Source organism: Budorcas taxicolor, chromosome 2, assembly GCF_023091745.1.
Source record: "Budorcas taxicolor isolate Tak-1 chromosome 2, Takin1.1, whole genome shotgun sequence".
Lineage (NCBI taxonomy): Eukaryota > Metazoa > Chordata > Mammalia > Artiodactyla > Bovidae > Budorcas > Budorcas taxicolor.
This window is the reverse complement of record NC_068911.1, coordinates 124,070,556-124,093,202: the sequence shown is the minus strand read 5'-3', so window position 1 is coordinate 124,093,202 and position 22,647 is coordinate 124,070,556. Positions and strand designations below refer to the sequence as shown.

Sequence of the window (22,647 nt, the reverse complement as noted above, 5' to 3'; positions counted from 1 at the left end):
ATTTAAAATCATGCTTCCCAAGAAAACTCTCGCTGCTCCTGTATCTCCTGTGCACATTGGTACAATAGTGGAAATAGCACTGCCGATGGCTCTGCCTCTTACAGGCAGCTGACCTTACACCAGCTACTTTACCTCACTAACTCCCAACTTCCTTAACTATAAAATGGTTTCATGTTCGTCTGCACTTCATAGGGTAGTTGTGAGGACCAAACAGGATGAAGTGTGTGAGAGTCAACTGCAATGTGCTGTGCAGCTGTCTACCATGGGCTTCTTGATCAGCCCTCCAGGCTGCCCCCTCCGTAACAGGTGCGGAAATGACTCTAAAGGTGGTTCCTGGCTTAGGATAAACTACGAATCCGTAACATCCCTTCTCCGCCCACCTGCCAGGTGTTCTGCTGGAAACATTCCCTTTAAGGGCCACTGAGCATGTTCCTCTTCTGGGTCCAGGTCCATGAAACCTCAGACCACTATGTACACCCCTTTTATAGGCTTGCATGTCTACTCCGAATGCCTGCTGCCCTACAACTTGCCCAACTTTCGTCCTCCTCTCCTACTTTAGAGAGGTTAGATTGAATACTCTTTAAATGATTGAGAACATACCATAACAGTTTCCTCAAGCCTGCCAATCCAAACCTCTTTCGAACTTCAGCGCCCCCTGGCGTTTGACTCTGAGATTATCTGGGCAGAAGTGAACTTCGGGATGCGCAGGGGCTCCTCTCAGGAGCACTGGGTGAAAGAAGGAAGTTACTCTAGACCCATGCTGTCCCTAGAAGGCTAGGAAGACCAGCGAAGTCCCCTCTTTGGTTTTGGTTTGGTGAGCGGTGGAGCTCTGGACTTTCCACCCCTATTTCAATCAATCAGCCCTATTTTAAGTATTTTACAGATAGGGGTCCAGGTGGGAAATTTACTTCTAAGAACATGTTCCAGGGTTAAAAAAAAAAGATTTTAGAACCATTAGACTACACAATGTCTGAAACTCCTTTGACAGAGATTCTATAATCCTCAGAAGTGCAGCAGAGAATCAGGTAATTTTTCAAAATGCATTTAATTTAAAAGATTTGCTTTGGAATGAGGAATCTGTTGACATGCTGTCACAAATTCAAGGTTTTCAATTACTGCTTCTTTCTCCCACCTTTGTTTTTTCCTTGCAATAATCATGCTGAAGATAAGAATCCATCGTCTAGCAAGTTGCCAAACTTGGTGAAAGCTTCAGTCTATCTCTATAAAATAAACATTCCCAGGAAGCAGCCTTTCCTGGAGGTCCTAAGATCTGGCTTGAGAGTGATTGTTGAAATGGCAGAAACTATTTGAACAGGGAGGCTGAAATTGCAGTCTCTTGAGTTTGTTCTGTCAGTAGGCTTTAACTGATAAATGACAGTTTTAGCCACAGACTGAGGTGTTAGGTAATTTTGTTTATGTGGTGGAAAGTCATGAAGCACAAAGAAGCTATTAGTAAAGCCTGGCTGACTTGAGTTTCATTTAACAGAATAGCCAAACAGATGTTCTTTCAAGGTTCAGTGTTCTCAAACACAGATCCACCACTCATACTCCAACTGGCTCAAGCATTTTCACAGGAAGTCGATTGCCTTCTGAACTAATTTAAGTAGTTGCAATGCTTTTTAAAGACAAAGACTGGTGCACAAATAACACTAGAAACATAGATTTTTTTTTTTTTGGCAATATCTTCCATACATTCCCTTTATTTTATGGATTGAGAATTAGTTGTTGCTTTAAATTTATTTCCTATGATTCTGTGATTAAGATCTCTCTCTCATATGACTGTACCATTTTTTTCCCTCTTATTATTGTTTCCCAGGATTTAGGCCAGGGTCTAATGCATGATAGGGACTCAGCAAATACTCATTAAGCGAATGGATTATTGCAGTTGTTTTCTATTCCACATAGTTTTCCATGTGCAACATTATCATAGATTATGGCTTGTTAAGAGATGAGCAAGATAAACAACAATGTCCTACTCTATTGGGGACTTCCCAGGTGGTGCAGTGGTAAAGAACCTGCCTGCCAATGCAGGAGACATAAGAGACATGGGTTCAATCCCTGAGTCAGGAAGATCCCCTGGAAAAGGCCATGGTAACCCACTCCAATATTCTTGCCTGGAGAATCCTATGGACAGAGGAGCTTGGCTGGCTATAGTCCATAGGGTCGCAAAGAGTTGGACATGACTGAAGTGACTCAACATGCATGCACAGAGGTAACAAAAAGAATATGGTGACATCTATACCTGCCTTTCATTAGGTTCCATATATTTCCCTAGGTGGAGCCCTGGTCAGGTTGTTTAGCCAGTTTTTCACTTTCTTAGCAGATTATCCAGTGGGTACTTTTCTTTAAAAGTGCCATACAGTCAATCCAGTTATATCATCAATGTCATTAATATAAATATCAAAACTATGGATATTTTAAATCTATAATCATCTCAGATGGTTGAAATGGCTTTTAATACAAACATTAATGGTACATCTTATCTATGATATTTTCAGTCTGTAAGGAATGGACCCTGGGAATGTGAGATTGAATAGTGTCTCTAGCTTGGACTGCACTGATAAAATAATAAAGACTATGACTGGTGGCCATGCGAGCTTGGAAAGCTAATGACCCTGTCTTCTGTCAGAGCTGCTCTCCTCCAGTCTTGTATATTGTTGATAGACATGTTGAAGCTGATGTCAGCTTCTTTGTTGAATTGCATTCTAAATGTACCTCACAGTTGCATCAAAAGTTTAAAGCAAACACTGGAAATTAGTTTGAATCCCTATGTAAACCTCTCACCATCCACATTACGGTTCAACAAAGTAATATTTAAAGTACAGAGTCTTGTTCCAAAGTTAATGGACAACCCTGTGTGTCACTGCTCTGCAGAGCCCTGATTTCTTACACTTTGAGAGACTCTTGCCACTTGGACTAGTGAGCACACAAGTGCCATAACCCAAAGGTGTGAGGGAATTATATCCATGATGAATTGTTATTATACACACACACACACACATTTAATTAAACAAATTAAACTGCAGAGATTAGAATGAAGGAGGGATAAGAAATCCAAAGCCTCCCTTCGGCAGTCCTCCCACTGTGGCCCTCCCCACAGAGAGAGATGTCTGGGTAGTCAAGGCCATGTGCTCACCAGAGCCCAGGGCTTCAGGATTCCCAGCCCAGAAGACCTCAAGCCCACTTTCAGGGCTGTACAAGGCCTTTTCCCCAGGTCTGCTCTCTCAAGCACAGATGAAACCGTCAGTGCAAACATTTCCAGGCATGAGGAGAGGCCTCAGGGCCACACTCGTCAGGTCAGCCCCTCACAGAGGAATAAGAAAGAAGGATGGGAGTGGTCCCAGAAGGTCATGCTCTCCCCAGGCCAGGATATTTCAGCAGGACTTTGAGGAGTTAAAACCTGGCCAATTAGGTCATGTGAAAGCTTAGCTGTTGAGGCAGGAGACTAGCCCATATTTTAACGTTTGTTAACTTGATTTATAAAGGCTAAATATTTAGACATATGGTATGTGATCTCCCTCTGTGTGCTTGCCGCAGGCCTCTCAAATGTTCTGTTCAAATGTACAAACACAGGCTTGTATCCTTTCCACCGCTGAACTCAGTGAGAATGTGAGTGGCACCCGTTAGTGACCATGGGCTTGTGGATTCTTCTGTTGTCTCACTTTGCATAGTGTAAACACCTCCTCCCAGAGGGCAGTGAGATTTTCTGTTGTTTTAAAAAAAAATGTGGTTTTTGTTAACTTGGTGCCTAAAGATGACCGTTTCATCTCATGGTCAATCAAAGGAAGAACAATTTAGTTCTACATAATAAGTAAATTGGGGGAGGGGGCTGGTCGTTTGGTGAGTTTGGAGTAATTTTAGGGGTGGTCTAAGAGAATTTTCGAAAGAACTTTCAGTAACATAACTTTCTACTAATCTGTAAGAAGCAGTCTCACTGAGTCAATCTACACCTCCGGGCACTGGAAGGTACCACAATGCTCTGGCCCAAGGGAAAGAGGAGTTTTTCTCAGTAACAAATCCTATTTTAACCTCCCTCCTGAAGGCTGCAGACCATGGGGTTGCTAAGAGTTGGACACGACTGAACGACTTCACTTTCACTTTTCACTTTCATGCATTGGAGAAGGAAATGGCAACCCACTCCAGTGTTCTTGCCTGGAGAATCCCAGGGACGGGGAAGTCTGGTGGGCTGCCGTCTATGGGATTGCACATGACTGAAGTGACTTAGCAGCAGCAGCAGCATTGTCAATAAAATCTTCCTCTTGTAGTTGTCATTCATATCATCATATTAGAACTTTTTTTAAAAATTTAACACAAAAGGACTCCAGCTTGTTATTAACTATATTCAGTAGCAAGAGCTCCCTTTCAGAGCTGACTCAGCCACCCACAACCCCACCCTGACTTTTCTAATCTAGATAATTCCACTTCTGCTCATATGTTCCCACAGGACTTATTTTTTAAATCGTTTAAGCTTTCTATATCATCTCCAATTTTTCTACATCCCTTTTGAGACTAAACACAATGTGGATACATCATATTGAGAATAATTGCCTCATAAATTCCACCTGGGCTTCTTGTTAAAATGCAGAATCTGGTTCAGTGGGCCTGGAAAGAGGCCAGAGAAGCTATTTTTCTAACAAGCTCTTAGATGATGACAGTACTGCTGGTTCTGGCATACAGCAAGTTTCTGTCAGATTTCATCCTGGGAAAAACAGCAGTTTTTGTCCCATTCCTTCCCACTCCAAACCCACTCCTCGGAGGTGATCACTTTTTGAGTTCTAAATATTATGTTAAGATCATACTGATATTTCTTGATATTTTTATTTTCTATACTTCTGAATTATTCCTAGAAAAAGATTAAGCTGTGGCTCTCTTTTTTAAAAACTTTTTATTCTATACTGCAGTATGATTGATTAGGGGCTTCCCTGCTGGCTCAGATGGTGAAAGCATCTGCCTGCAGTACAGGGGACCTGGATTGGATCCCTGAGTGTTGTGTTAGTTTCAGGTGTGCAGCAAAATGATTCAGTTATGCATATACATGTATCTATTCTTTTTCAAATTCTTTTCCTGTTTAGGTTGTTATGTAATATTGAGCAGAGTTCCCTGTTCTGTACAGTAGGTCCTTGATGGTTATCTATTTTAAATTAAACTATGGCTCTTATATACCAGCTCTTCATACACATGAATTTTACCCATTTTTTACAATATTATTGTATAGCATTTAGTTTATTTAATATATTCAGTATTTCGGGTAACATTAGTAACAGGTAGATAAAACAAATTGATTAAGTAAAACGTCTGAGGCAACTAATAAGTCCAGGGAAAACTAAAAATAATATAAGAATGGAAATACAATCATACTGTTACATGGTTCAGCTGTTAACATTTTTTTTTAATAATCATAGTAATGCAAGCACTGGATGTATTAACTAACCAAAACCCCACCAGGGTCAGGGAAGTTGGGAACCTCATTGCCTAGGCTGAGGCTAGTAACTACCCCTCCTGTTTAGCCCTCATTCTCCAGCTTCTGGGGGCTCAATGCTTCCACCCCTGGTTCTGAAACACACAGCCCCTAACTGCCACCCTCACTCCAGACTCCCCTAGCTTTCACTCCCAGACCTAGGCTACAGTTTTATTTTATTGGAAAGTAAACAAAACCCCAGTTGTTACTTTATTGAAGTTTCTGGAAGAAGCTGAGGAAAGTACATATTTTTCCCACTTAACCATGTTTAACCATGTTTGATATTGCTTTTAAAAAATCCATTATGATACTGACTTGTTTTTGTTATAGCTACACACATCTGGCTTTCTTTTGTTAATAGTTGATAAGTCAAAAGGACAAATTTCCAAAAGTAAAAATAGAGAGCAACTTATCTGGATTTCAACTGATGAAAATATGCTGGAATTGTTGAAGCTAGAAATTGTTTTGGAAACAATATCATTCGTTTGTGTAAAGGAAGATTTCTCAAACTCTGTATATCTTTTGACTTTTTAAAATAAGGAATGTTCCATAACAGAAGATGTTTGAGGGTATTTTATACTTTATACTTTAAAAAGTTGTTAGTTTTTATAAAAGCACATCTAATAATAGGTAACAACTATACACATTTGTAGAAGGCTTCCCAGTTGGCACTAGTGGTAAAGAACCTACTTGTCATTGCAGGAGACATAAGACACACAGGTTCAATCCCTGGGTGGGGAAGATCCCCTGGAGGAGGACATGGCAACCCTCTCCAGTATTCTTGCCTGGAGGATTCCCATAGACAGAGGAGCCTGGCGGGCTACAGTCCATACACAGAGTGGCAGAGAGTCACGACTGAAGTGACTTAGCACACACGTGTATGCATTTGTAAGATAACAATTTATTTCTTTCCCCCTTAGGGCTGTCACATGGTGACTGAGGAGCTTCATTCCATAACATTTGAGACACAGATCTGCCTCTATGGACTGACCATAGATTTGGAGGTAGGTGTTTCAAGGAATATTTAGTATTTACTAATAACATTTTCAGGAATTGGTTAGTATTTGAAGATGAAAACCCAATATTTTCTAGGTTTTAGTACGTTCGTTATTCATTATTTTTGTTGTAATTTAGGAAATCAATATGTGAAATATTCACTCATTAGTCAGCATATATTATTCTGATTAAATATAAATGATAAGGGAATTCCCTGGTTGTCCAGTGTTTAGGACTCCACACTCTTATTGCCAAGGGCCCAGGTTTGTTTCCTGGTCAGAGAACTAAGATCTCACAAGCTATGTGGTATGGCCAAAAAATAATTTTTTAATTATATATATATATAAATGATAAAACCTCAGTCGTTATAATTCAATACATATTGAATAATTTGTTGCTGAGACTGTATATTTGTTTGTTTTCTGGGATTCCCAGAGTCACAGATACTCAGTGGAAAGCTTAAAGAGAAATAAATATACTTGAATCATGTCATGTATGATTTCAAAATTTTAATTTGTACATAAAATTGCCTCAGAAGAAAGGTATTTATAGTGTGATGAGCAAAGACCAATGATAGGAACATTAATAGCACATTGTTTTGATTCTCTGACAACAATCACCACTGAACTCAAAGAAGGAATCAAGAAATGGGGAATTAAATTGAACATAATTAACAATGAGCTCCTTGAAGGCAGGATATCACACCTTTATCCTTCCATTACCAGTGCCCAGCACAGTGCCTGACATATAACAGATGCTCAACATTTGTTGAGTAAATGAATGAATGAGTGCATGAATGGATAAACACAACTTCATACACCTGAATATGGTCCTATTTGTAGAATAGATTATCTTAGCATTCTGCCTTCACTCTTGTATCTTAATGAATGTGAACATATTTATAAAATTTTCCAGAGATTCCTTCATCCCTTTTCCCTAAATGTCTGCTTCCATGAGCTGTTGAGTTCCTCAAGTGGGCATTTCACTGTCTACAAACAATATAACTTCTGTTCATGCGAAGGGACTAATGTAAGTTGATTAGTTTCCCAGATGAATCTGTGAAGCCTGTTTGTTCCATAAGGTTGAGATCGTTAGCACCAACAGTACTAAGCTGAGTGCTATGACAATAGAGGCAGCAGCTCTGTCTCCCATAGTGTTCTGTATTCCAAGGTCATGCACCTCTCCCTCTAAAATCCCCATATCTGATACTGACATTAATGAGATGTTAGATCATAATTTGAATATATTAATCCATTCCAGAGATAAATTTTAAATTAGATTCTTTGATGTAACTTATTAAGAAAGTTGCTAAGTCAATACAAGCTCTAGTTATATTTTTGGCAGTACATGATACAAGAAAGTTAAAAATATCTACATAATATCAGGGAAGATATTGGAGCCGACTGACCAAGCACTCTGAAAGGATCCCTATTTTTATTGCTTCTTTGCTCCCTGTACTTTGACTCATGTATGCTCAGATGGTTCCACTGCCTTCATGAATCATTTTAGTACCAAAGCAGTGTAGACACCAGGATTGGAGGAGTGGGGTTGACTTGAGACGGCCCTTTAGGGGAAAGACCCAAGTATAAAATCAATGTAAGATGCTACTACCTGTAATAACTGTGCCTTTCTTTTAAAAAAAAACCAGACCTGCTCATTACCTGTGGTGATGATTTCCAACGTCAGTCAGTTACCTAATGCTTGGGCATCCATCATTTGGTACAATGTGTCAACCAACGATTCCCAGGTAGAGACCCTATTCTTGTTTCTCCCCCTTTAATTCCATTTGGTTTGTTTTATGGTCAACAAAACCCATGTGCCCCAAAAGGTATGAGTGTATGTGTGTGTATAAATTTTGGCATATCTTTGTGGGTTGTTTATTTCAAAACTCCAATATATTCAGTTGTGTGATTCTTCCCTTGTGTCATATTTAAAATAACATGTTCTGATATACTTGGACCATGAGAGAGTTCTGGCTAGCAGAAGTGACATACAGATGTTCTTTATTTCTGAGGTCTGGTCAGTTCCCAACTCTGTGCATCACAGAGGGTTCTAGGGACATCCAGTTGCTCTGTTCACATGACTCTGGAGAATCCCTTCTCCAAAATTTGAGGTCTGACTGCTGTGTTTACCTCCTCAACTACTTCTGGCCACACCCTCTCCACACTGGCTCTTCCACAAAGGTCGAGAATTGGTTTCAAATAAGTGACTAGCATTTTCACCAATCTCACCTAACAACACTACAGATTTTCAAGTTGATTATAGATTTAAATCCATTTTAGGCTCAAATTGGCTTCTAATGCCATCTGGTGGTTATTTAAGATATGGATGAAAAATTGGTCTCAAGTTTCAAAGGAAGTAGAGAGTAGAAGCACTTCTTAAAAGAGCTTCTATTAAGACCACCAAGGCAGGGCGTGGCAAAAAAGATGAGTCAGGATTTCCCTCCATTCTCTCTTAACAAAACCCCAGTGTGTCGTCCTGGAAACCACCAAGGTCTAGAGAAAATAGATCAGATGTAAATAACTATTTCTTCTTGATGCAAAGTAAATGTGCCTTCCAAAGGGAAGAATTTGTCTACCTCGGGTCCTAGCAGTAGGAATAGTCATAATGAGTCAGCTCCAAGCATTCCCTCCCTTTTGTCTAATGTGCTTAATAAGAAAACAGCATAGAAAATGCCTCAGCCTTGTAACTTCTCATCCTCTGGTGCCCTGCATCTGAGTCAGATTAACTGCAGAGAGGAAGGCTGTGCACAGTGTCCTGTGCCTTGCTTCCTCTCAGCCTGCAGTGAGAAGAACAGAACTCATTAGAAAAGTTCGTCACTCAGTCCAACTCTTCCCAACCCCGTGGACTGTAGCACGCCAGGCTTCTATATCACCAACTCCCAGAGCTCACTCAAACTAACTCATGTCCATTGAGTCGGTGATGCCTTTCAACTATCTCATCCTCTGTCATCCCCTTCTCCTCCTGCCTTCAATCTTTCCCAGCATCAGGGTCTTTTCAAATGAGTCAGTTCTTCGCATCAGGTGGCCAAAGTATTGGAGTTTCAGCTTCAGCATCAGTCCTTCTAATGAATATTCAGGACTGATTTCCTTTAGGATGGACTGGTTGGATCTCCTTGCAGTCCAAGAGATTCTCAAGTCTTCTCCAATATTATAGTTCAAAAGTATCAGTTCTTTGGCGCTCAGCTTCCTTTATGGTTGAACTCTCACATCTGTTCATGACTACTGGAAAAACCTTAGCTTTAACTAGATGGACCTTTGTTGGCAAAGTAATGTCTCTGCTTTTTAATATGTTGTCTAGGTTGGTCATAGCTTTTCTTCCAAGGAGCAAGTGCCTTTTAATTTGCAGTGATTTGGGAGCCCAAAAAATAAAGTCTGACACTGTTTCCATTGTTTCCCCATCTATTTGCCATGAAGATGGGACCAGATGCCATGACTTTAAAATCATTTTCTGAATGTTGAGTTTTAAGCCAATTTTTTCACTGTCCTCTTTCACTTTCATCAAGAGGTGCTTTAGTTCTTCGCTTTCTGCCATAAGGGTGGTGTCATCTGTATATCTGAGGTTATTGATATTTCTCCCAAAGTTATTTCTAGAATATTTCTGAAAAGTTACCTGGTCTGTAAAGTCAATAACAGCCAACACTTCTGAGATTTAATGTCTCCATTAGAAACTACACGTTTAGAACATTTCATCCAATTCCAGGATATAAGAAGGAGATGGACTAGCCTCAGAGTGCAGTGCCACCACCCTTAGCTTTCTTCAGCATCCTTCTTCTATGAGAAAGCCACCAAAGATATCTGCTTTAGCATCTCAGATTCTGCTCTAGTTTTAGATAAGGAACCTGGAGATGTATTTCATATACAGCTCCTAACACGTAAATGCACAGCCAGCTTACAGAGTTCAGCATAACAGCTAACTCTGGCTTCTCTTAACTATTCTGCTTCAAAACCTAAGCTCCTAGATCTTAATTATGTTCTATGCATTTTGGTCATTTGTCCAGATATAATCATCATGTTCAAGGAAATTCTTTCTCTCTACTCTTCCCTCTCCTGTCTCTCACTCCTTCTTACAGAAAGCCATGTCTTCTTTTATTCCCACCTTCTGAAGTCTCTTGAATTGGTTTCTTTTCTTGCTGCCCAGCTTGGTTCATGTCTGCCAAAGGCCTTCTCCCCATATTGCAAAGGATTTCTTAATTCCTCCCCCACCTTCTTCCTTAAAATATCTTTCTTGACTTTCTCACCTTCTCCTTTCCAGTAATCTGAGGTGAAGTCTTCTGTTCTGCCATTGTTGACCCAGTTGCTGTTATAAACAGTTGATCTTTTGCAGTTGATCATACAAAAGATCCTCTTGTCTAGAACAATATTAGAAAAGAGAATCCTAAAACAGGAGTCCCAAGTTAATTATGAATTCATATTACAGGATTCCTTTCCTTAGCCTGGGACTTAACTATTTTTGTGCTTTGGAATGCTTCTTCTGATCAAGATATAACTTGTACTAAACCAGAAGGCAATGGCAGCCCACTCCAGTACTCTTGCCTGGAAAATCCCATGGACGGAGGAGCCCTGTAGGCTGCAGTCCATGGGGTCGCTAGGAGTCGGACACGACTGAGCGACTTCACTTTCACTTTTCACTTTCATGCGTTGGAGAAGGAAATGGCAACCCACTCCAGTATTCTTGCCTGGAGGATCCCAGGGACAGGGGAGCCTGGTGGGCTGCCGTCTATGGGGTCGCACAGAGTCGGACACGGCTGAAGCGACTTAGCAGCAGCAACCCATGATAAACCAATTAAATATCATGATACAAGTTTGGTTTAAGATTGATATTATTTCAGGGGACTTCCCTCGTCCAGTGGTCCAATGGTTAAGAGTCCACCTGCCAATGCCAGGGACACAGGATTGATCCCTGGTCTGGGAACTAAGATCTCATATGCTTTGAGGCAACTGAGCCTGTGAACCACAACTGCTGAAGCCTGTGTGCCACAACTAGAGAGCAGCCCCCGTTCACAACTAGAGAAAGACTACTTACTTGCAGCAACTAAGAGCCCACGCGCTGCAGTGAAGACCCAGCACAGCCAAAAATAAATATTTTTTAAAAGATTAATATTATTTCAGAAGAGAGTATCTGTTTAGTTATTTGTTGGACAGTGTTAAGTACTTGTATGAGTTGATTGATGATAGTCTATAGTCCAGGGAAAGTTAAAGAGCTGCCCAATGATTCCTTTAGGGATAAGATAGAACCATATATTACATTAGACTCAAAGAACCAGGAACTCTTTAGAAAAAGACAAAATCAGTCAATTTAAAAGCACAACAGAGATGAGACAATAGATTTGTATTTTTAACTTAGGTTAACCTGAAAAGTTTAAATCAGGAACCTTATATATTGAGCTGCAATTAATCACATTCAGTGTGATTAATACATACAATCATCAATACAACTCTGTTTCAGAACTTGGTTTTCTTTAATAATCCTCCATCTGCCACTTTGAGTCAACTCCTGGAAGTGATGAGCTGGCAGTTTTCATCATACGTTGGTCGTGGCCTGAACTCAGATCAGCTCAACATGCTGGCCGAGAAGCTAACAGGTAAGAGCTGGCATATATGGAGGACTTGCCCCTGTTTCTCGTACTCAAGAGTTTTAAAGAATGAGGGTGATATTACTATTAATAGTAATAATGCTCATCACAATTTATTGAGTGCCTACTATATTGCTGGATATAGGGCTAAATGCTACATTTTCCTTCTCACAGAAATTCCTTAAGGCAGAATATTGAGGATAACTCATTGTTCTATTGTTTATATTCTATCCATTCTATACATGAGGATACCTAAGTTCAGAGGTTAAATGACTTGCCACAGGTGTTACGTAGTAAAAACAAGATGCAGGCCAGGACTGTCCAGTTCTAAAGTACCTTCCTTTCTACTTGGCACTGTACTCTCTAGGATATTCTTTATGCCATTTCCACTGAATGTACTGTGAAGCCTTAATGGTGCCTTGATCTTTCGTATTAATATTACAGTGGTTATTAACCAACTGGAAAACAGCTGATCCCAGGGTCAGGAAATTTATTTGAAATTTAAAAAACTACCCAAAGTGAAAGTGAAAGTGGTAGTCACTGAGTCATGTCTGACTCTGGGATCCCATGGACTGTATCCTCTATGGATTTTTCTAGGCAAGAATACTGGAGTGGGTAGCCCCTTCCTTCTCCAGGAGATCTTCCCAACCCAGGGATGGAATCCTGGGTCTCCTGCATTGCAGGCAGATTCTTTACCATCTGAGCCACCAGGGAAGTGCCTGGTCATAGTTAATTCTTCATAGCAGGAAAATTTCAGTTTTGACGACTATGTCTAAAGTTTGCAAAGTAGTCATTGGTACTCCATATAGTGACTACAGTGTAAGTTTTTTCTAAAAGAATTTTAGAAGATATGAATGTTTTGACAAACCTAGGGTGAACACATTTAGCACCAAGAAAAGAGTTAAAATTGAATTTGTATACATTTCTAGTTGAAGTACAGCCAAAGATGTATTTGATTAGCAGCAGTGAGTCATGTGTGATTTGGATAAACTTGACTGAAAAGGGATGCTGGGTTGCCCTTGGATCTACTATCTGAGCACTTGATGTTTAAATAAATTGGGAACATTACAAAATTTACTTAATGTAAATATTGTTTTTGATCCTATTTAATTCATAAACCACACTAGCAGGCATTCAATAAATGTTTGTTAATGAGTGAATAAAGCTTTTAAATATATAGTATAAATAGCAGCCATATTTTTTCAGATCTTCATCAAATTATTCTTAGGCTGCTCTTATGGTCTCATATATAAGCCTTGTTCATATCCACGATGCCTCAACCTACATTATTTTTGCTACTGGAGCAGCCTCTTCCTTCTTTGACAATTTATATCCTATCCATTCATGGAGGCCTGGTTCTAGACACCAACCCACTTCCTAAGGCTATCTTTAGCTCCTCCATCGAAGAGTTTCTTTCCTGGATAAAAATTTTCATGACATCTTATTTTTACTGTTTCTAGCATTAAATACACTCCAAACCCATAGCAGGTGCTTAGGAAATGCTTGGGGGAGGACAATTCAAATTGAGCACCAAATTGAAGAGTCTAACTGTTTAATAAAAATCTCAATCTCATTCTTTTCTTTCATTTTAGTCCAGTCTAGCTACAATGATGGTCATCTCACCTGGGCCAAGTTCTGCAAGGTACAGATGGGGAAAGGATAGTATCATTTACATTTTTTTTTTTAGTGTTCTTTTTTAAGCCTCCATTATCATAATTTGAGATTTTGAGGGTTTTCTTGATAAGGTTATTTTAACAAGAACCTCTAAAGTGTTTTCTCATTTAAAATAAATATTTCACTGGAAAAAGTAACTTGAACTATCATACCAACATTACTGTTGACACAATTATTGTCCTAACATGTTTGTTTATTCCAATAGGAACACTTGCCTGGTAAATCATTTACCTTTTGGACCTGGCTTGAAGCAATTTTAGACCTAATTAAGAAACACATTCTTCCCCTTTGGATTGATGGGTAAGTTCCATGGAATAATATGGAAGATTATATTTTTCATTATGAATTCATTCAATTCTTATTTTTATACTGTCAGTTTTTTAAAAATTGAAGAGTAGTTGATTTACATCTTGTTAGTTTCAGGTGTATAGCACAGTGATTCAGTTGTACATATATATTCCTTTTTAGATCATTTTCCCTTATATGTTATTACAAAATATTGCATATAGTTCCATGTGCTATACAATAGGTCTTTGTTGGTTATTTCTTTCATATACAGTAGTATGTATATGTTAATTCCAACATAAATCCTAATTTATCCCTCCCCTCACCCCACTTCCCCCTTTGGTAACCATAAGTTTGTTTTCTATATCTGTGAGTCTGTTTCTGTTTTGTAAATAAATTCATTTATATTATTTTTTAGATTGCACATATGTGATATCATATAATATTTGTGTTTGACTTACTTCACTTAGTATGATATTCTCTAGATCCATCCATGTTGCTGCAAATGGCAGTATTTCATTTATTAAATTGCTAAGATTGCATCGTATGTATATATATCATATATATGTTTTATATATATGATATATATATATATTATACTACATCTTCTTGAGCCAGTTGTCTGTTGATGGTCACTTATGTTGCTTTCATATCTTGACTGTTGTACATAGTAGAGATTTCTTTAAAAAATAAAAATAGAGCTTCCTTGTGATCCAACATTCCCACTCCTGGGCTTATATTCAGAGAAGACAAAAACTCTAACCTGAAAAGATGCATGCACTCCACTGTTCATAGCTTCTTTGTTTACAGTAGTCACTTTTTCTTTTCTTTCCTTCATAAGCATATTTAGTGTCATAGAATGGAAAATAGTTGCAGTTTCTTACATTCTTCATCACATATTGATATTTAATCTGTATAAGAGTATTTTAGACATTATTGACTTTTGATTATATCAAAATAAATCCAGGTCTGTTCTTTGTGAATGCAACAAATTACATTCTTTGATCAGATGAAACTGTGCCATGTTCTATTTTTAGGTACATCATGGGCTTTGTTAGCAAAGAAAAGGAACGACTCTTACTAAAGGATAAAATGCCTGGGACCTTTTTGTTAAGATTCAGTGAAAGCCACCTTGGAGGAATAACTTTCACCTGGGTGGACCATTCTGAAAACGGTACATGCTCACTATTATTTATTCATGTGAAATTAGCATTGAGTTTGGTTATTGGTCTTTCCATCTTCAGAAGTGTGTGGCCTGTTGTTCTATTTCTCATGTGTTTGGTGGGTTTGAATATTAATTGTTACGGTTGTTCCAGAAGAATGTAGCATGACTTTCTCACAGCCTATGTGGGTGTCCTCTATCGTGTGGCCATCTGTATTCTACAGATGTAGAGAAGGGCTGGCCTTGTTTTATAACCAGTGACATGAAGAGAACGTAGGCTGGAAAAATGGCCACAAAGAATGCTTGCAGGATCCTGAATATTACCTCTGTTTTCTCTTTTTCCAGGAGAAGTAAGATTCCATTCCGTGGAACCCTACAACAAAGGCCGGCTGTCCGCCCTGCCGTTTGCTGACATCCTTCGAGACTACAAGGTTATTATGGCTGAAAACATCCCTGAAAACCCTCTGAAGTACCTCTATCCTGATATTCCCAAAGACAAAGCCTTCAGTAAACACTACAGCTCCCAGCCATGCGAAGGTTAGGTTCTTTCCATTTGCTTTTTCTTCTTAAGATTTTGGAGAACAATCTCAGATTGGAGTAAAGTAAATGAAGTTCCTCTCTTTATGTTGACTTTGATCATTATAAGATCAAGCCTTAGACATGAAGTAGTGTGTGAGCAGTTCCTGAAAAGAACAGCAGGGATTGTCCAGCTAGCAGAGTGGTTAGTAATCAGTAGCTAGACTTCACCATGGCTATGGGAGCTTCTCAGCCACAGATAGTTTCCTTTTTCTCCCTTCTAAAGTAGGAGTGGCACTAATTTTACCTCTATGCCTGGGGAGGAGAAAAGAAAGAAGAAGTAATGGTTAGAAAGCTGTTAAAAGTCAGGCAAGGCTGTTTTCCTTTCCTACAAAAGAAGCTCAGAGTTGATGAGCTTTGTATTTTCTACTTACTGTAGTCTCACAACTCAGAGACTGTTGTTCCTTTGCCAGGGAGGGGACAAGGGGGTCTTTATGCTTCATCCCCACCTTCCAGCCTATCAATAACAAGTCTTGACATGCCTGCCTTTCCTGGTTGTATGTAAAGGGCTGAAAACAATACCTGGACAAAATAGGCATTTGGTAAATATTTGTTGGATACGTGAAAAGAACATTCACGAACTAGCGAATTGTAATATGTTTACCATTCTGTTTCTTTAAATGAAGTATATATGTGAATGTGTGAACGTGTCAGTCACTCAGTCACGTCTGACTCTTTGTGACCACGTGGACTGTAGCCCGCTAGGCTCCTCTGTCCGTGGAATTCTCCAGGCAAGAATACTAGAGTGGGTAGCCATTTCCTTCACCAGAGGATCTTCCAGACCCAAGTTACAAACCCAGGTCTCCTGCATTGCAGGCAGTTTCTTTACTGTCTGAGCCACCAGGGAAGCCCAGAAGTATATACAAGACATTAAAACAGTCATCCATAGCAACTTAATATATGAGCATCATCTTGAGGAATATGGCACAGTTGTCACTCACGGCAGTGACTTGCTGCCACCCTCCTTCATCCCCTTCTGAAACTAGCAAAAGACAACAGCCACAAAAACCTTGAGGCTTTTAATTGTTTCTATATCTGATCAAATGAAATAATAAATGTCAATGCAACAGATTACACTTGAAAAATTACAGTTGGTCCTTACAACTGGATCAATAGAGTAAACCAGAGAAATTTGAGGGTGAGGATTGCACACAATATTACTGCTACTACAATGCAGTAATATTGTACTTTTAACACTGAAGTCTGTGCTTCAAAACTTTGTGTCATTATAATACTATAATTGGAGTCAGTTTTAATGAAAAGAACTGCATTGCTATAAATCCCCAATCCATGAATATATCTGTCCTTATAATTAAACTTAAATACTACATGGAGAACAGGTAATATAGTTGATTCCCAATTTTGCTCACTTATTTCAGACCATTAATATGTGAAGTTAGATCAGGCCTGCCAAGAGATTTGTTTTTCTCTTCTTGCACATTTTGTGCTCATGTGAAATGTCGTTTCATCTATTCAACTGAAAAACGTGAATCACTAAACAGTTATATTATCTCTCTTCCTTTTAGCATTACTGAACCTTTTGTAGATTTATAATTTTATCAATAATAATATTTTCCCCCAACATGCTCTTCTTTTCCAGTTTCAAGACCAACAGAAAAGGGAGACAAAGGTTATGTCCCTTCTGTTTTTATCCCCATCTCAACAATGTAAGTAATCTTAGCCACATATAAGATAATTATTATTAAACTTATCGAAAAAGCTGGGAACTTAAGGATAAAACAGCATACATCTAAATTAGAATAAAGCATTTTAATGCTCAATGTCCCATTTTCTTTAACCCATAAGTCTTTAGGATATACCACAGTCCATCATGAAGGAATTCTAATGTTGCCGTTTCAGTTCAGTTCATATGCCATTTATTCCCTAGTGGGCTGAGTGCTCTGTTTTCAAATGATGAATTATTTGAAATTCAATAATCTCAGTGTCACAATAAAAGAAACCCTAAAAAGGTTCTTTTGGGGAGGTAGAAATTACCCCCTCAAGTTCTTGTGACTGGACTAATAATAAAATTGATACAAGGCAGATTAACAGGAAAAAGGAAAACATTTTAATTGATGTTCATAGAATTCTCATAGAAATGGGACTTAAGAAGTGGCCAAAACAGGCAGCTTTTATACTTTTTGCACACCAAAAAATCAATAACTTTATGAGGAATTGACAGGAAAAAGATACTTACGCTTTGGGTGCTCAAGTAGTAAAGAATCTAAACAGAGTTTGGGTCTGGGATATTAAATTAAAGAAGTAACAAGGTCCAGGCTTGTACAGGCATCTTAGGCCCAAATGAATCCCCTATCTCTAGCAAAAAGGATGTTCTTCTACCTCCAGAACTGGGAGGGCACCTCTCACAGAAGAGACTTAGTTCCTGCTTCCCAGCAGGCAGAGACAAGGGTCTGAGTGTCCCTCCTGCTTTGCATCTTTTTAAAGTAACTTAAATCATTTAATTCAAAATAACCAATATGCCACTGAGGCACATTTTGGGGTGGCTTCCTCTGGGCCCTAACAGTTGCTAACACAGTAAGTCACCACAAGCTGTTATGTTTAATCCTCTTCAATATTTACTCTGTTACCTCTTCAAGCCGAAGTGATTCTACAGAGCCACATTCTCCATCAGACCTTCTTCCCATGTCGCCAAGTGTATATGCAGTGCTGAGAGAAAACCTGAGTCCCACAACAATCGAAACTGCAGTATGTTCCCTTTCTTTTCACTGCTGTCAAGGGCATTTCTCAGGAGTGAAGATGGTGTGTGAATTAAAGGGGGGTGAAGATATGCCGGGGCAGTGAGAAAACACATTTGTCAGAACAAACCCATGAGCATAATAGAGTTCAGTTCAGTAGCTCGGTCCTGTCCGACTCTTTGTGACCCCATGAATCGCAGCACGCCAGGCCTCCTAGTCCATCATCAACTCCCGGAATTTACTCAAACTCATGTCCATCGAGTTCGTGATGCCATCCAGCCATCTCATCCTCTGTTGTTCCCTTCTCCTCCTGCCCCCAGTCCCTCCCAGCATCAGGGTCTTTTGGCATCAGTTAATTCTTCGCATGAGGTGGCCAAACTATTGGAGTTTCAGCTTTAGCATCAGTCCTTCCAATGAACACCCAGGACTGATCTCCTTTAGGATAGACTGGTTAGATCTCCTTGCAGTCCAGGGACTCTCAAGAATATTCTCCAACAACACAGTTCAAAAGCATCAATTCTTTGGCACTCAGCTTTCTTCATAGTCCAACTCTCACATCCATACATGACCACTGGAAAAACCATAGCCTTGACTAGATGGACCTTTGTTGGCAAAGTAATGTCTCTGCTTTTGAATATGCTATCTAAGTTGGTCATAACTTTCCTTCCAAGGAGTAAGCGTCTTTTAATTTCATGGCTGCAATCACCATCTGTAGTGATTTTGGAGCCCCCCAAAATAAAGTCTGACACTGTTTCCACTGTTTCCCCATCTATTTCCCATGAATTGATGGGACCACATGCCATGATCTTCGTTTTCTGAATGTTGAGCTTTAAGCCAACATTTTCACTCTCCACTTTCACTTTCATCAAGAGTCTTTTTAGTTCCTCTTCACTTTCTGCCATAAGGGTGGTGTCATCTGCATATCTGAGGTTATTGATATTTCTCTTGGCAATCTTGATTCCAGCTTGTGATTCTTCCAGCCCAGCATTTCTCATGATGTACTCTGCATAGAAGTTAAATAAGCAGGGTGACAATATACAGCCTTGATTTACTTCTTTTGCTATTTGGAACCGGTTTGTTGTTCCATGTCCAGTTCTAACTGTTGCTTCCTGACCTGCATATAGGTTTCTCAAGAGGCAGGTCAGGTGGTCTGGTATTCCCATCTCTTTCAGAATTTTCCACAGTTTATTGTGATCCACACAGTCAAAAGCTTTGGCATAGTCAATAAAGCAGAAATAGATGTTTTTCTGGAACTCTCTTGCTTTTCTGATGATCCAGCAGACGTTGGCAATTTGATCTCTGGTTCCTCTGCCTTTTCTAAAACCAGCTTGAACATCTGGAAGTTCACGGTTCACATACTGTTGAAGCCTGGCTTGGAGAATTTTGAGCATTACTTCACTAGCGTGTGAGATGAGTGCAATTGTGCAGTAGTTTGAGCATTCTTTGGCATTGCCTTTCTTTGGGATTGGAATGAAAACTGACCTTTTCCAGTCCTGTGGCCACTGCTGAGCTTTCCAAATTTGCTGGCATATTGAGTGCAGCACTTTCACAGCATCATCTTTCAGAATTTGAAATAGCTCAACTGGAATTTTGTCACCTCCATTAGCTTTGTTCATAGTGATGCTTTCTAAGGCCCACTTGACTTCACATTCCAGGATGTCTGGCTCTAGGTGAATGATCACACCATTGTGATTATCTGGGTCATGAAGATCTTTTTTGTACAGTTCTTTGCATTCTTGCCACCTCTTCTTAATATTTTCTGCTTCTGTTAGGTCCATACCGTTTCTGTCTTTTATCGAGCCCATCTTTGCATGAACTGTTCCCTTGGTATGTCTAATTTTCTTGAAGAGATCTCTAGTCTTTCCCATTCTGTTGTTTTCCTCTATTTCTTTGCATTGATCGCTGAGGAAGACTTCCTTATCTCTCCTTGCTATTCTTTGGAACTCTGAATTCAGATGCTTATATCTTTCCTTTTCTCCTTTGCTTTTCACTTCTCTTCTTTTCACAGCTATTTGTAAGGCCTCCCCAGACAGCCATTTTGCTTTTTTGCATTTCTTTTCCATGGGGATGGTCTTGATCCCTGTCTCCTGTACAATATCATGAACCTCTGTCCATAGTTCATCAGGCATGCTATCTATCATATCTAGTCCCTTAAATCTATTTCTCACTTCCACTGTATAGTCATAAGGGATTTGATTTAGGTCATACCTGAATGGTCTAGTGGTTTTCCCTACTTTCTTCAATTTAAGTCTGAATTTAGCAATAAGGAATTCATGATCTGAGCCACAGTCAGCTCCTGGTCTTGTTTTTGCTGACTATATAGAGCTTCTCCATCTTTGGCTGCAAAGAATATAATCAATCTGATTCGGTGTTGACCATCTGGTGATGTCCATGTGTAGAGTCTTCCCTTGTGTTGTTGAAAGAGGGTGTTTGGTATGACCAGTGCATTCTCTTGGCAAAACTCTATTAGTCTTTGCCCTGCTTCATTCCGTATTCCAAGGCCAGACTTGCCTGTTACCCCAGTTGTTTCTTGACTTCCTACTTTTGCATTCCAGTCCCCTATAATGAAAAGGACATCTTTTTTGGGTGTTAGTTCTAAAAGGTCTTGTAGGTCTTCATAGAACCATTCAACTTCCGCTTCTTCAGTGTTACTGGTTGGGGCATAGGCTTGGATTACTGTGATATCGAATGGTTTGCCTTGGAAATGAACAGAGATCATTCTGTTGTTTTTGAGATTGCATCGAAGTACTGCATTTTGGACTCTTTTGTTGACCATAATGGCTACTCCATTTCTTCTAAGGGATTCTTGCCCACAGTAGTAGATATAATGGTCATTTGAGTTAAATTCACCCATTCCAGTCCATTTTTGTTTGCTGATTCCTAGAATGTCAACGTTCACTCTTGCCATCTCCTGTTTGACCACTTCCAATTTGCCTTGATTCATGGACCTAATACAAGGGATGTCTATATGGTTCTATGTGTTGCTCTTACTGTGGGCATTGAAAGCAGACACCTATGCTGACTTGAACTGCTTTAAGGTCTCCCATCAAAAGCTGCCCAAAGGCAAAATATCCCTGTATACCTCCCCACCTAAGTACACTTCATCCCTACTTCCACCATCAGCCCCACCAGTCCCTACCACTGTCCCCCCTTTATAAGATAACACATATCAGTCATTAGATATGTAAGTCTAGTATAATATTTATGTTAGCAGTTCAAGCACCAAAAATGCCAATTTTTCTTGATTATTGCCTCATTTGTCCTGTCCTGGGAGCTTCTTCAAGTAGTATATGAACAACAATCAATAGCAGCATAAAAATGCTTTTTTGAGAACTAAATCATAGTGTTAAATGCAACTATATGCTCTAGGATGCAGTCTATTATTGTCCCCCAATATTGTCAAGCAGTTCAAAACTCCAATTACATGAGGATGCATGTACATCAGAATAATAGCGTCTTGCAGAGACCATGAGCCCCAAGAAATTTATATCTGGCTATAAATCAAGTGGTGTTTAGTTTTTCTCTTGAAAATTTCCAGGGATGAAAAACTTACTCTCCAGTGTTAGTCATCCTTAAATCATTCAGTTATAAGAGAACTTTTGTTACATTTTACACTCAATTCTTCATTATGTTTTTGTAGGATGAATAGGCCTTCTTAAAAATAGCTTTTATTTATTTAAAAAATGCCTTTTATTTTAGATTGACCAACCTCAGTTACTTTTGCAAGTACTGTAGTTAATTGGGAGAAAGATTATGAAGTAAAGTATGTATTTAGTAGACAAGAGAATGTTTACCTAAGAAACGGTGACATATTTGCAAAACAATAGTTTGCTCAAAGGTTCTTTTCATTTTTCAATTTTAGATGAAGTCTCCCTATTCTGCCGAATGACAAGATAAACTCTTGACACTCAAAAGAAGGAAGCTAATGAAAAAGTTTTAAAGACTGATCTTTGCCGACAATCATATCTGGTTTCTTCAGCTTTGTATATACCAGTTTCTAGGAAATGATTAAATATGAAGCTTTCTTCTCATTCTTATGATACACCCAAATGGGAATGTCATTGAAATGCTAGAGACCCAAGCTTCTGATAAACTTGTGAGATAAAACACTTTAAGAAACAAGTGTTAATATAATATTAATGAAAGACTCATTTGTATGTGTTTCATTTCTGGTTTTTTTTTCTGTTGTGTTACTTATGATTTTGACTCTAGAAGATTTAAGTGC

General features: G+C 39.1%; 1 protein-coding gene across 1 annotated transcript in view; it reads left to right on the top strand.

Moving 5' to 3' along the window:
- Positions 1-22,311, top strand: part of STAT4 (signal transducer and activator of transcription 4) — a 100,793-nt gene extending 78,482 nt beyond the window's left edge. The window contains exons 14-23 of the mRNA XM_052659794.1: positions 6,379-6,462; positions 8,103-8,201; positions 11,903-12,038; positions 13,622-13,671; positions 13,909-14,003; positions 15,026-15,162; positions 15,496-15,687; positions 17,327-17,393; positions 18,324-18,432; positions 22,285-22,311. Of these exons, the coding sequence (XP_052515754.1) occupies positions 6,379-6,462; positions 8,103-8,201; positions 11,903-12,038; positions 13,622-13,671; positions 13,909-14,003; positions 15,026-15,162; positions 15,496-15,687; positions 17,327-17,393; positions 18,324-18,432; positions 22,285-22,311 (996 nt within the window). The remainder of the gene's footprint in view (positions 1-6,378; positions 6,463-8,102; positions 8,202-11,902; positions 12,039-13,621; positions 13,672-13,908; positions 14,004-15,025; positions 15,163-15,495; positions 15,688-17,326; positions 17,394-18,323; positions 18,433-22,284) is intronic.
- Positions 22,312-22,647: the final 336 nt, after the last annotated feature.